Raw genomic sequence first — 13857 nt, 5'->3', positions numbered from 1 at the left:
CTGACCATGTAGTGATGAGCTTCCTTATTTGTTCCACTGCGTGTTTAGTTTAGAGTAGATGTGTGTTTGAGAGCAACCCTCTCCCTTTTGCCCGGTGCAGTGTGCTGTGTAAGAAAGAAGATGCTGAAATTCTCTCGTGTTGTTCTGTTTATGACTCTGGCCAAGCCCGTTTCATCCAGTTCCAGGTATCTTCTCGTCTAGTTTTGTGTCCCAGTGAAAACCAGAGATCCACTGGAAGCATTAAGGGAAGGCTGAGGAGTGGAAGTTGGTAACCCTGAAAGGCTCCTTGATTTAAAGCTACGTTATTCAAATCAATAACATACTCATTATATGTCATCAGGAAATCATTTTCCAGTTCATTTCCATCCTATGGACTTAATATTGTAGATCTTAAGTTATGATGGGACCTTGGCCATCCGACTTCTTTTACAGAGGAGGAAACTGAGGTCTAGAGGTTGAAAGTAATGACCAAAGTTACATAGATCATAGAAGAGCCAGGGATTGATCCCAGGTTTTTTGATTTTACCTTCAGTGACCTTTTCACTGAAGCACAATATTCTAGAGCATGAAAGTAAAAGTGTTTAAAAATAATGGGCCATACGATTAGAAATTGTGTGTATATGCACGCGTGTATATGCAAACATTGAAGAATGGGGCTAGATGCCTGAATTTAATTAATTATGCTTCATGTTAATCACACCACTCCAAGAACTCTCCTTCCAACCTCCATGTTGTGAGTACATTCTCTGCAGCCCTTGTATTTTCAGCACAATGGGAGAGGGATCCAAGCCATTTTACTACTTCCTACCTCATCTTTCAGTCTCCCCAAAAGAGGATGAAAGGAATATCTCAGTCATCAATGAAAGGTGCCTGAGAGCCTTGTTTCCACTCTGTAAATGTGCTGGACTTTTTAACATTTACTACGGATGATCCTGGGAACGTTGGCTGCACCCCATGATTGCCTTTATACAGCTACACTGCTCACTCTTTCTTGACCCTTAGTTGTTTACACAGCTTCTACTGGGAGTGGGTTAACACTGCAGTGGGGTTGCTGAGCTGCTGCTGCTGCTGAAGGTAACAAGGCCTTGTTAAGGGGAGATCAAGCCAAAACTCCAGGTTCCTTTGAAATTTCTTCTCCCACCTTCCTCTGACAGTTTCTTCTTCCTTCCCTACTTGTTCTCCCATCCAACTTAGAAGTTTCTTATATGCTTTCTTCCCACATGATTTCTTAGGTGAAAAGAAACCAGATTTGGGGGATTGGAGTTTCCAAAGAGATCCCAGTTAGAGATGTGGTTATAGTCCTAACTTCTAAATTAACTATTGGTATTCTGAGTTCCAGGTCCTTGTTCAATGACCACATATTGGACTTAACTTCTAACGAAATTGAATTATGGTGATTCTGACATTCTTGCTATAAACAAAACAAAAAACCCCCTAAGGATATGTCAGCCAAATGGAAGGATGGCTCACAGGGTGACCTGGGAAAGGCAAATCAAAAAATTGGTTGAGTTGCTTTCTTTGTGTGTCCAAAGGCAACAAGAAACATCATTTTATGGAATCTTCAGTAATGCCCCTTATATGGGACCACAGAAGATAACAGCTTATACACATCTGTTACAAAATATAGTGAGGTAGAGAAATTCTATGAAGAATTTCATAAGACCCTCCAAATTTAATTAACTTCTATTTTTATATTTAAGTACTGCAAGGCAAAGGTGAGAAGATGGCAAAAAGTATGTTAGAAAACATGGTTTGCGAATAGCAAATAAGAAAGACCAAATTCTTATACAGGTGCCTGTGTGTGTGTGTATACATATATATGTATGTATAATTATTTGTATATATAATTATGTATATGTACATATAATATTTATATGTACTTAAATTAGATATTGTGTTATTATATGTGTATAAGGTATTTATATTTATACACGTACATACACACGTGTGTGTATGTAGGTACATAGGAGTGAGACACCTGTATAAACATTTGGGCTCTTTTATTTTTTACTCAAACCATATTTTCCAATATACATTTTGCCATCATCTCCCATACCCACCTTTACATTGTAGTACCCAAATGTTAAAGTAAATGTTAATTAAATTTGGAAGGCTATATATTACATACATACATACATGCGTACACACAAACACTTTTTTGTTGTTGGTCAGTCATGTCCATGATCCCATTTTGGGGTTTTCTTGACAAAGCTGTTGGAGTGGTTTGTCGCTTCCTATTCCAGATCACTTTACAGATGAAGAATTAAGGCAAATAAGAGTTCAATGACTTGCCCAGGGTCACACAGCTAATAAGTGTCTGAGGTGTGATTTGAATTCAGGAAGATGAATTTTCCTGATTCTAAGCCTGCACTGTGTGTGTGTGTGTGTGTGTGTGTGTGTGTGTGTGTGTGCTTGTGTGTACACATATGTGTGTATATGTGTGTGTGTGCATAAACATATTTTTGTGAGTATATTTTTCAAGAATGTAAGGCTTGAAATAATATTGCAAAAAATTAAATTGATTATATCCTAAGAAAAAATAACTGGTTACTGATTTTATAATCATTTTCAGACCAGCAGTGTGCAGTCAGATTACTGACTGCAAATGTAAAAGTCATTCCCAAATTAGAAGAAAGAAGATATGACATGATGGAAAATGCTATCCATATCCACAGAAAGAAATATGGAGTTGAATACAGATTGAAGCATATCATTTGTTCTCTTTTTTGTTTAGTTTAGTTTTTTCTTTCTCATGGTTTCTCCCATTCGTTCTAATTCTTCTGTACAACATGACTAATGTGAAAATCTGTTTAATAAGAATGTATGTGTAGAGCCTATATCGATTGCATGCTGCACTGGGGAGTAGAGAGGGGAGGGAGGCAGAGAAAATTTAAAACTTATGGAAGTGAATGTTGAAAACTAAAAATAAATATGGCAAACAGTTGAAGCAATTCCACTCTGACACTTTTAACAACAAAAGATGGAAAATAGTTAGAAGAAAAGTCCTAGACTGTCACTATTTTCTAAGGTATTTTAACCAATGTTAATCAATCACCTCAATGAGGAGAGAGAAAAAAATCTTCAAATTTACTCTACCAGAAAGTGCTAGATCTGGTTGCCATGTGGACAGATAGGACAGCCAAGGTCAGAGCCAGTAGAGAATATGAACTTGTTTGTAACAGGGCAGCTAGGTGGTGCAGTAGATAGAGTGCCAGGAAGTCAGGAAGACTCCTTCCTGACTTCAAATTTTACCTCAGGTGCTTCCAAAATGTGTGACCCTGGGCAAGTCCCTTAACCCTGTTTGCCTCAGTTTCCTCATCTATAAAAAGAGCTGAAAAAGGAAATGGCAAACCATTCTAGTATCCCTGCCAGGGAAACCCCAAAACAGGTCACAAGTAGTTGGACACAACTGGAAAAAACAACTGAACAACAAAATTTTTTTGTAAAATTGTTTAGAAGAAGTTGGGGGAAAATTATCTATAGTAGTACTTCAAAAAGGAGTAATAAGAAAAGAAAGCAAGTTTACAGAAAGCTTGGCAAGAAACCCAATTAAGTCACATTATGCCAAAGGAATTTATAGATCAAACTGGAAGAAACACCATAGACAGGCAGAAGACTCAGAGAGCTGGTCTCCCAGTATGTAGAAATCTTAGACAGATGCTGCACCAGACTATGAGTGAGGGTTTTAAAAACAAAATAGTCCCTCCCTTAAGGAACCCTACAATCCACTGAGAATGGGGAGATGCAATGCGTGTACATTTAAGTCAATGCAAGGTCATTTTGAGGAAGGAGATAGAAATTAGCTGAGAGTAGGGGTGGGGGGACCAGGGAAAGGTTCCTGAAGAAGGTAGTACTAGATATGAGCCTTGAAATAATGGGTGCTCTTAATATGACTGAATGATAAAGCAAAGGTTGAATTCCCATTAATCTGAATATAGGTAGTATTCCTCCCCACAAAATTAGCTTGTAAAAATCTGAGTGCAAACTAAAAATTAATGTTATTTTTCAGTGTATGCCAATATGGGTTTTTATTCCTTTCAAAGATATCTTATTTTAGGAATATAGCTTTTTCTTTTTTTGGCCCAATATGACATGCTCTGCACCCAAAAAAGTTTAAAATCAAATTTTTTGTCATCTTGAGGCATAATAAAAATTCAGTCATGCAGAACTCATTTTTCCCTGGAGATACCATCTAAATGAGATATAGTGATGCATGGATCAGTGTCACCCTAGAGGGGAAGTTTGTAGTAGAGTACCCTAAGGACCTGTCTTTCTGCTGTGCACTGCCCTAATCATCAGCTTCAGTGAAGCTATAGATGGATGGCATGCTTGCCTTACTAACCATATTAATAGATGACATAAATCTGTGATGGGTGACAGAGAATCCATATCCAAAAATATCTGGATCTTGTGGACTGCAAATTCAGTACGAGTCAATAGTCAAGAAAGCCAATGCGTTTGAGGTTGCATTAATAGAAATAGAGACCATATAGTCATATTGTACTGTCCTTGCCTGATCACATCTAGAATACAGTGCCTGGTGCCCCGCATCACAGGACATTGATCAATTAGAGCACATTCACAGGAGGGTGGCAAAGATTGGAAGGGGACTAGAGACCAAACCATATCAATACTGGTTAAAGTAACTAGAGATGCTTAGTCTGAAGAAGAGGCAATTTGGAGCTTGCTAGACATGATAGGTATCTTCATATACAAAGTAGGTTAGTTCTACTTGGGATGCAGGAGATGAGGGAGCAGTGGGGGGATAGGGAGAATAGTTAGCTGTATGATTGGTTAATTTAAGGAAAGCTTTCTAACACCGCTGTCCCAAAGTGAAATGAGCAATATCAGAAGGTAGTGGGTTCCCTGTCTCTTGGAATGAGATTTTAGCTAGAGACTGGATGATATGTGCTAGGCATATTGTAGAGAGGATTTCTACTCGGGAATGGGTCACACTAAATGACTCTTCTAATTTTGCGCTTTGTTGACCTCTAAGAATCTGTGCATCTATTTTATTGTGATCATTAGAACCAAATCTGTCTTATGTGAAGGATGCTTCTCCTGAAGGCTGGATGGGGGGAGTTTCTAGTGCAACCTCTTTTTTTTTTTAAAAAGGAAAAACTTCCAAAGAATCAGAACCATCCAGTCATCTGCCCTTGACACTTCTCAGCTTTCTCATTTTGACCTCTTCTATGTGTTTCATCATTTCCTGACCTGTATTGTGTATCTTCTAATTTTTCTATTTCCATAACATCTTATTTCCCCACTGGGTTGCAAGCTCTTTTGAGAGCAGAGTCAGTGTATCATATTTCCCCTCTATATCCCCAGAATCTAGCATATTGCTTTGCATAAAACAGACATTTTAATAAATGTTTATTGAATTAAATTGGGTTGGATGAAGGAGTTTGCTTGAATAAGTAATTAGTTCCCTGGCACTGGAAGTATTCAAGAAGAAACTGGTTAACGCTTGTTGGGGTATCCTAGAAGGAGAGTTTGTTCATCATCCATTTGAGGGCAATTCTAGATGGTCCAATGAATCTCTTCCTGCTGAGATTCTGTTTAAAAAACAAAACTTCCTCGAATATCTAAATTTAATGAATGTGATATACTTTTTCCTTGCTGACTTCAAGGGCTATCAATCTAAACACCAGTTTTTATTCTTCAGGATTACAGATAGGGAAGGGTTTAAGAAAGACTGAATTGGATATGGACTGAGCCCATGATGCACCCTAGAGATTGCTTTTCTGACTAAGTCTCTAATAAGAGTTTGTTTTTCTATTACTTCTCTAAAAATTTAAGTCAGATACTGGGTCCATGTAATTTGGGCTTTGGGGTTAGAATCTTGGTTAATCTCAGATTTAATAACAATAATCACTTTTCTAACAGTTTGAGCTTTATGAAACCCTTTCCTCACCACAATGTTGGGAGGAGGAAGGAAAGGTAAGAATTTTTCTCTCCATTTTTTAGAAGAGAAAGCAGAGAATTGACATGATTCACAAACTGCTAACCTTCAGTTCTTCTGAATGAGATAGAACCCAGGTGTTCTAACTCTCAGGCTACTGCCTGTCTACTCTAACACCATCTTACCTTGACCTAATTAGTCTAGCCTCAGGTTCTAGTACAGGGTGGCTAGGAGAACAGAGTTACCATTAGGGGAAGAGCAGAGCCTTTTCTCTGATCCCTTCAAGGTGACTTAGCCAGCTCCAGTTTGATGGGGTCATTAGAGACATGAGAGTACAGAAGGCTCCATTTATATGGTTTCTTCTCTCTGAGTGAACCCCAACCATCCCATGCTCCAGGATTCCTCTGAGGTATCCTCATGGGAATGGCATTATAAGGTCTAAAGGAAAGAGTGTTTTGGATTTGATGTCAGGTGACCTGGGTTCCTGTCCTTGTTTTGCCTTTTTCTAAGTGTGTGACCTTAGACAATTTACTTCCTTTCCATGAGCCTCGGTTTTCTTCTCTGTAAGATGGGGCTGATCACACTTGTACTGACTACCCTATATAGGAATAGTTGCGAAGTAGTAGTGTGTATAATCCTTCCTTTAGGGTTGTTGTGAGAAGTATATGTTGTAGAACAATCTTGGTTCTGGAAAGCTAGCTAGAGGTCATGTAGTCCAACCTCATCATTTTATACATGAGGATCCTGAGTTCCAGAGAGGTGGTATGGCTTGGCCAACATCACACAGGTAGGAAAGTGCAGAACCAAGATTTGAAACCTGGTTCTTGGAGTCCAAATCCAGGGTTTTTCCACTTTCCTATGCTGACCTTGGTCACTTAACGCACTCTCCATGTCTCACTTTCCTCAGTTTTAAAATGGGGATGCTAATATTTGTACCACCTGCCTCCCAGGGAGGAAGGAGCTTCATAAACTTTACAGTTCTTTAGAAATGGGAATAATTGTTATTACCTTAGTACTTCTGTGACTGTTCCTTGGTGTTCCTACCCCTGGTCAGTGTGTATGCTAATTATGTGCCAGGCCAAAGCACTGCGGTTGCACAAAAGGCAAAAGACTGTCTAATGGGCAGATAGTTGCTCAGTCCTAGGTCAAAGTGTCCTGGGATCTGAATGAAGGAACCCTAATGAGCTAGAATCAGGTTTGGGAATTTCCCAGGGAGGGCCTGTCTGCCATTGGTTAAAGCCTCAGGTAAAACTCATCCATCACTCCTGAGATGAATGGGCAAGTCTCACCTGAGGTGGTGTTGGCAGCCTGGGCACAAATATTCCTGTTCGTTTCACCTCCCTTCATAGTACCTATTCATTCTACATAGGGAAAATGGAAGTCTGGAGATGGTACCAAACCTTCACATTATGTGGTAGGAAATGGAAGCCTGAAGATGGGAAGTAATTCACTCGAGGTCACATCATAGCTTAGCTTAAAACTGACCACAACCCAGGTGTCCTCACTCCCACTCAAAGGACCTTTCTGCTTCTGGTGCTACTCCCAAAAATTGTCCAGATTTTTATAATCCAACTTAATCTAATTGACTAACATATTAATTGATCTAATTGTGAGAATCATAATAGATTATATAATATAGAACTTAAAGAAACTTCAGTGATCTTGTATTCCAATATGTCCTTTTTAAAGAGGTAGAAAACCATGGCCCAGGGAGTGGCATGATTTGTCCAAGCTCGCATCAAGTCAAAGCAAATGCTTACACTTTCTGTCATAAAATGACATAAAATATGGCTGTTTGGGATTGAGGGGGTATAAGCATAGAGTTGGAAGAGAACTCTGATGTCATCTAGTTCAGCCCTCTTTTTGTTTAGACAGGAGGAGGGAATAAGCATTAATATAATGCCTGCCATATGCCAGGCATTGGGCTAAGTACTTTTTACAAATATTATCTCATTTGATCCCCACAACAACCCTGCAAGGTACGTGCTATTATTATCCCTATTGTACAATTGAGGGAACTGAGGTAGACATGTTAAGTGAATTACTCAGTGTCATATAGGGAGTGTCTGAGTCTGCATTTAACTCCAGGCCCAGTACCCTATTCCCTGCACCACCAGCTACCTTCAGAGGGGAAGCAGTAACCCACTCTAGGGGGAGGGGGTGTTTCGGGCTGGGATAGGGAGATGTTGCTTGAGTTGGTGTAGATATTATTTGGGTCGAAGGGGATGACTGTTTGCAGTAAGCAAGTCAGGTCAACAGGCATTTATTTATTAAACCTTACTATGTGCCAAGCATCGTGCTAAGCGAAAAAGAGAGATTCTCCCTACCTTCAAGGAGCTTATATTCTCATGGGAAAAAATGACACATAGAAGGGAGTTGAAAAGGGGAATGGATAATAAGCAGCTCTGTGATCAGGACTGATGCCTTGGACTGATCTGACCCCCAGGGTCATGTTCTTAACACTTGGGAGAATAGCACTGGGCCATGCCTGAGCCTCCTGGGGTCCCATTCACCCTTTAGGGCTTTACACCATGATAGTGAAAAGAACGTTAAAGTTAGAAGGCCTGGGTCCCAGTCTTCTTTCTGCCACTAACAGGTCTTGTTTCCCATCTGAAAAGCAGTCATCCAGATGGGTTGACTCAGGAAAGACAGATTGAGTTGAGTTGCATGGAATGGATGGGAGTCCCACTGAAGTCAGCCCATTCACCCATGGCTCACAATATTGCTGTTTTCCTAACATGGCCTTTCTGTATTTATCAGCACATGAAGCTGCCCTCAGACTGCTGCCCACTCCTTGTGTTTGTGAACCCGAAAAGTGGAGGGCTGAAAGGCCGGGACCTGCTCTGTAGCTTCAGGAAACTGCTGAATCCCCACCAGGTCTTTGAGCTCACCAATGGAGGCCCTTTCCCAGGGTAGGTTGCCACTGAGCTGTAAGTAGCATCCTGGAGAGATGTCCTTAACTTCTCCACACCCCCTCTCCCTGCTCCCACTTCCCATGCAACCAGTAAGTTCTACCTTGGACAAACAAGTTAAGTGTTCAAGGAACAGACTTGGCCTTGGTGTGGGGGTGGGAGGGCAGTAACTAGTAGTGACCATTAGTAAACAGGACAGTTTGGATTCCTCTGACCTTGAATTTCCTTCCAGGAAACAGACAAAGAGCACAGCTGGTCCTTTCATAGCCCACCCTTGGGATTAGGGCAATAAGTAGGATTGAAGTGTTTAGTAAAAAAACCGAACAGATCAATGAAGATCTGTAAATTGTTAGGTTGGAGAGGGATTGCAGAGATCATCTAATTCAGTTCCCTCCTTTCATGGCTTAGAAAATTGTGGTCCAGGGAAGGGACAGTGACTTCCCCAAGGTGATATAGGCAGCTTGTGCTAGGAGGGATTTGAACTCAGATCTCCTGACTCCTAGTCCAGTGCTTGCTCCCCTAACATTTAAACTGATTGCTGGCTAGTTATTCTTTGCTGGTAGAAAGGTACTGAGACTAATGTCAGGATCCATATTTAGATGGCCTTCCCTTAGTGGACCATCTCCAAGGATTCAGTCCTGATTCTCCAGGTGCTCAGGCTTTTTTACTCAGGGGCAGCATTGTGGAGCACTGGGCCTGACGAGTTCCAATACAGCCTCAGACATTTGTTAACTGTGTGATCCTGGGTAAGTCACTTAACTTCTGCTTGACTCAGTTTCCATATCTGTAAAATGAGATAATAATATCACCTGCTTCCTACAGTTGTTGTAATGGTCAAATGATGTCATATTTATGAAACTCTTTACAAATCTTAGAGGGATGTAGAAATGCTATTTATAATGGTATAGTTGAAAGGGCACTAGATTTAGTCAGGAGAGACCTGTCTGACTCATCTCTATGCCCCTTACTTTTAAATGTGTGTGGCATTAAATGTGTGACCCTTGGGAGAATAGCACTGGGCCATGCCTGAGCCTCCTGGGGTCCCATTCACTCTTTAGGGCTTTACACCATGACAGTGAAAAGAACGTTAAAGTTAGAAGGCCTGGGTCCGAGTCCTCTTTCTTCCACTAACAGGTCTTGTTTCTCATCTGGAAAAGCAATCATCCAGATGGGTTGACTCAGGAAAGACCATAGGCCACTCATTTAACTGCTGAGCCTCAGTTGTATCAACTATTAAATGGGCATAACGACACCTAACTTATGGTATTGTGGTCAGTCTCAGATGATATATGTAAGGGTGCCAAACCTTAGGGTACTATGTGAATATCAGCCATTATTATTCTCAAGCCCTACTCTCTGGGTACTCAGTTTAATTCAGTTCAGTTAAGTATTTGTTAAGTGCATACTCCATGCAAAGGCCCTGTGGGCTAGACTTCAGGGATGAAAAGTTTTTTAAAATGACAGTCCCTGCCCTCAAACCAAATAGTAAGCACTTATAAATACTTTCCCATCAATTAATTAATTAACTAATTAAGGTAGCTAGGTGGTGTAGGATGGGCCTAGAATCAGGTAAACTTGAGTTCTTATCTGCCTTCAGATACTTATTAGCTATGACCCTGGACAGGTCACTTAACTTCTGTTTACCTCAGTTTTCTTATCTGTAAAATAGGGATGACAATAGCACCTAAAATCCCAGGGCTTTTGTAAGGATCAAATGAAATACTAATGTTAAAATGTTTAGCACAGTGCACAATAGGCACCATATAAATGTTAGCTATTACTGTCATTCATTCATTCATTCATGGAGCTTATTCTCAACGCTTACTCTTGAGGTATTTCAGACATGATAGATGCTGACCGTGTTGTTCTCCAAATTGTCATTTTGGAACCTAAACACACCCTCTTTACCCAGTGCATTCAGCTAGGATTTGTTGAGCCCCTGTTGTGTATCTAGCCCTAGCCTGAGAAATGGATCTTCTCCCTAAGACTCCTGGGATAGAAACAATACTGAATGTATGTGGTTCTTCTGTCTAGCTTTGCTGGCATAGCTATGTCTGACCATGCCATCTGTGAGATTCCCACTGAGTGCTTGCCTTTTCCATCACAGCAGAGCATAGTGTCTCTTGCCTTCTGGCCTCCCTAGAGTAGGACCTCTGTGTTACAGGATGTGAAAGTGGCAGTCACTTTCTTAGCATCAATCCATCACCTTTGACTCACCAATGGCAGTATAGTGTTCCTGTCTCTGCCCAATCCCTCTATCATGGACCATTGTCATCTTTTGTCACCTTTGCCCATTTGCTGGGTATGATGTCAAACATTAGAGTTGTTTGGATATGCATTTCTCTTATTGTTTGTGATTAGCCTTTCATAAAGCCATTCATAGCTTCATACGCATTTGAACAAATCCTGGTAGGGAGCAGTTTGGGTTATTTTTTTTTTTATAGGGAAGAGAAGATGGAGTTAATTGAATTCTCTTTTTAATTCCTTTGGCCATTATTTCCATAATTTTTAAAAGGGGCAAGCATCTCCCCTCCCAGTTACTAGAAGTGACTAATCCTTTTTTTCCTCTATGTTTAGTGGGCTAGCCCCTCTTCCCCCTTCCCAAGAATCTGTTTGGTCCCCTTTAATTGGTTTAAGAGAGTAAATATCAGGGAGGTACAATTGGTTGCCTCAAGAATGGAGAGGTCTTTGAGTTGCCTTCTCTGACTAGCATTCTTATTGCTAGCCCTAGGATCTGAACCTATGTTGGTCCATAGCCTAAAGAAGAGAGGAGGTAGAGTACAGCAGCCATGATATCTCTTGTTCTATTTCTAAGGGTTTAGGGATTATCCAGGCCAACTATTGGGGTGGAGGGCAAAGGGAGACACATGTAAGGATGAGCATGGTAAACGTATATGCTAAGACATTGGCCTCCTTTCTTTAGGAGGTGAATGAGAAGGGCTATTCTTTCTGGGGTGTGATACATGACTCATTGATACTGGATGCATATGGATCCAAGCCATGTGAGGGAAACAGAGACTTGAAAGCTCCAGGGACTACCCCACTGCCCAGTAATTTCCCTTTGGCTGTCTGGGGTTGGTTCGTCCTGGAAAAGTCCTAGAGAGAGTGAGTGATTCCTTCTTACAGGTCTGATGTTATCCTTGAGTGATAGGGACTTGGGGATGGAGAGAGAGGATGCTTTTATGCATGAAAAAGATCTTTAATCTGCTTCCAGGAAACAGAATAGGTTTGTGCCAAGCCAGGCCCCTCCTGGAGAGCTACACAAGCATCTTACTTTTCAGATCATCCAGTCCAATCTCCTAGCTGAGACTCAGAGAAGAAAGTAATTTGCCTCTCTTTGTGTAGCTAGTAAGTGGTTGAGTCAGGGTGTTTAAAGCCAGAACTCTTAACCCTCCCAGTTCAGAACGCCACAGCCCATGTAGGCAGGACTCAGACCTGGGCTCTTGGCCTCAGCAGGTAGCCAGCTCTGTACATGGACACCCCCACCACAGGCCTGACTAGCCCTTGGGCTCAGAGCTTCCTGGTGTCAGGTGTTGTCTCAGAGGCCCTAATGGATGACTGAGGAAACAGGCCATAAAAGAGAAGAAGAAAGCTGTAAACACACTTAAGGGTTTTTTGGGGTCAGTAATTCTTCTGACAAGTTCTTCCTGCCAATTTAAGAGAATAGAAGGCTCTTGTTTATCATTCAATGACTGAACTTTTAAGGACAGCATGAAGTATTCGGATTTCTGCCCAGAGAGGCCAGGGTCACATGATCTTGTCTCCTGGGCACCAGAAAACTGAGCTAGCAAAACAAAACAGAAGACATCCTGCTCTTTCCTTCTGGGGTTTTTCCTACTGAGGCTGCGGCAGGTCCCTCTGAAGAGTAGGTGGATGAGCTGTGATCAGAACAGCGCCTCCCATTGTCTTGCTGTCCCATGGAATATTTCACCAAATCTCAGGTGGGGCAGAGTTTATCATCATCCCTTCCCCCTTTGACACAAAGGCTGAACTTGCTTCACTAACACCCGAGTGCATATCCTCTGACACGTATGAGCATTGCAACCCTGGGCAAGTCACTTAACTTTTTTTTTTGGCCTCAGTTTCCTCATCTGTAAAATGGGTATGATCATAATAGTACCTACTTCCTAGGGTCATTGTGAGGATCAAATGAAATCACATATGTAGAGCACTTTGAAAACTTCAAAGCGCTGTATAAATACTGGTTATTACTATTATTGTTAGCTATTATGACAAAAAGATGGCTCCGAAGGGAAGCGACTAGATGAACCTTTAAGGTCCCTTCTAGCACTAAGATACTCTGACACCATGATTTAATTCAGGTCACTTGATGACTTGGTGACATCCAGGTCCTGAATCCAGTCTCTCTGATTCCCGGTTACTTCTCTTGTCTAGACTGTGCTCTTACCTAGAATGCAGAATTTCCCTGCAGGCATCATACTTGGTCATTTCCTTGGTTTCTTATGTAAATCTCTCTAGGTAACTAAAAAGTGACATTGGATCTGTGTTTGGAACGAAGAAGCTTCTGCTTATGTTAGTGAGAATTTGTTGGGAATGAGTGTGTGATACTAACTTAGAACCCCTGAGTGAGTGAGATGCTTTTTTTCTTTCTCTAATAAGGTTTCACATGTTCTCACAAGTCCCCTGCTTCCGGGTCCTGGTGTGCGGTGGGGATGGCACCGTGGGCTGGGTGCTGGGAGCCCTGGAAGAGATCCGACACAAACTGGCATGCCCAGAGCCTTCTGTGGCCATCCTGCCTCTGGGCACAGGTGAGCATGTTCAGACCCTGGATGTGAGGAAGTAATAGGGGATGGTATAACCCCCTGGGGGAGAAGGAGAGAGAATCATTTCATGGTGAGCAAAAGCAGATGGGTGCTATGAAGATAGCCTGTGTCCAAATATTCATGTTGCTCCTGGTTTCTCTGGCACCTCAAGGTTTCTCAAATACTTTGTGCACAAAGACCTTCTGAGGTAGGGAACAGAAGTTGTATTTTCCTCATTTCATAGGTAAGAAATCTGAGGCCCAGGGAAGGGGAAATAAAT

General features: G+C 41.4%; 1 protein-coding gene across 3 annotated transcripts in view; it reads left to right on the top strand.

Moving 5' to 3' along the window:
* The window catches only part of DGKQ (diacylglycerol kinase theta), a 115160-nt gene that overhangs the window by 86133 nt on the left and 15170 nt on the right, over window positions 1–13857 (top strand). For all 3 annotated transcript variants that reach the window (XM_072619907.1, XM_072619906.1, XM_072619908.1), the window contains exons 16-17: window positions 8663–8814; window positions 13435–13583. In XM_072619907.1, the coding sequence (XP_072476008.1) occupies window positions 8663–8814; window positions 13435–13583 (301 nt within the window). The remainder of the gene's footprint in view (window positions 1–8662; window positions 8815–13434; window positions 13584–13857) is intronic.

Source organism: Notamacropus eugenii, chromosome 6 (assembly GCF_028372415.1).
Source record: "Notamacropus eugenii isolate mMacEug1 chromosome 6, mMacEug1.pri_v2, whole genome shotgun sequence".
Lineage (NCBI taxonomy): Eukaryota > Metazoa > Chordata > Mammalia > Diprotodontia > Macropodidae > Notamacropus > Notamacropus eugenii.
The sequence above is the reverse complement of the archived record's forward strand: the minus strand, read 5'-3'. Positions and strand labels throughout refer to the sequence as shown.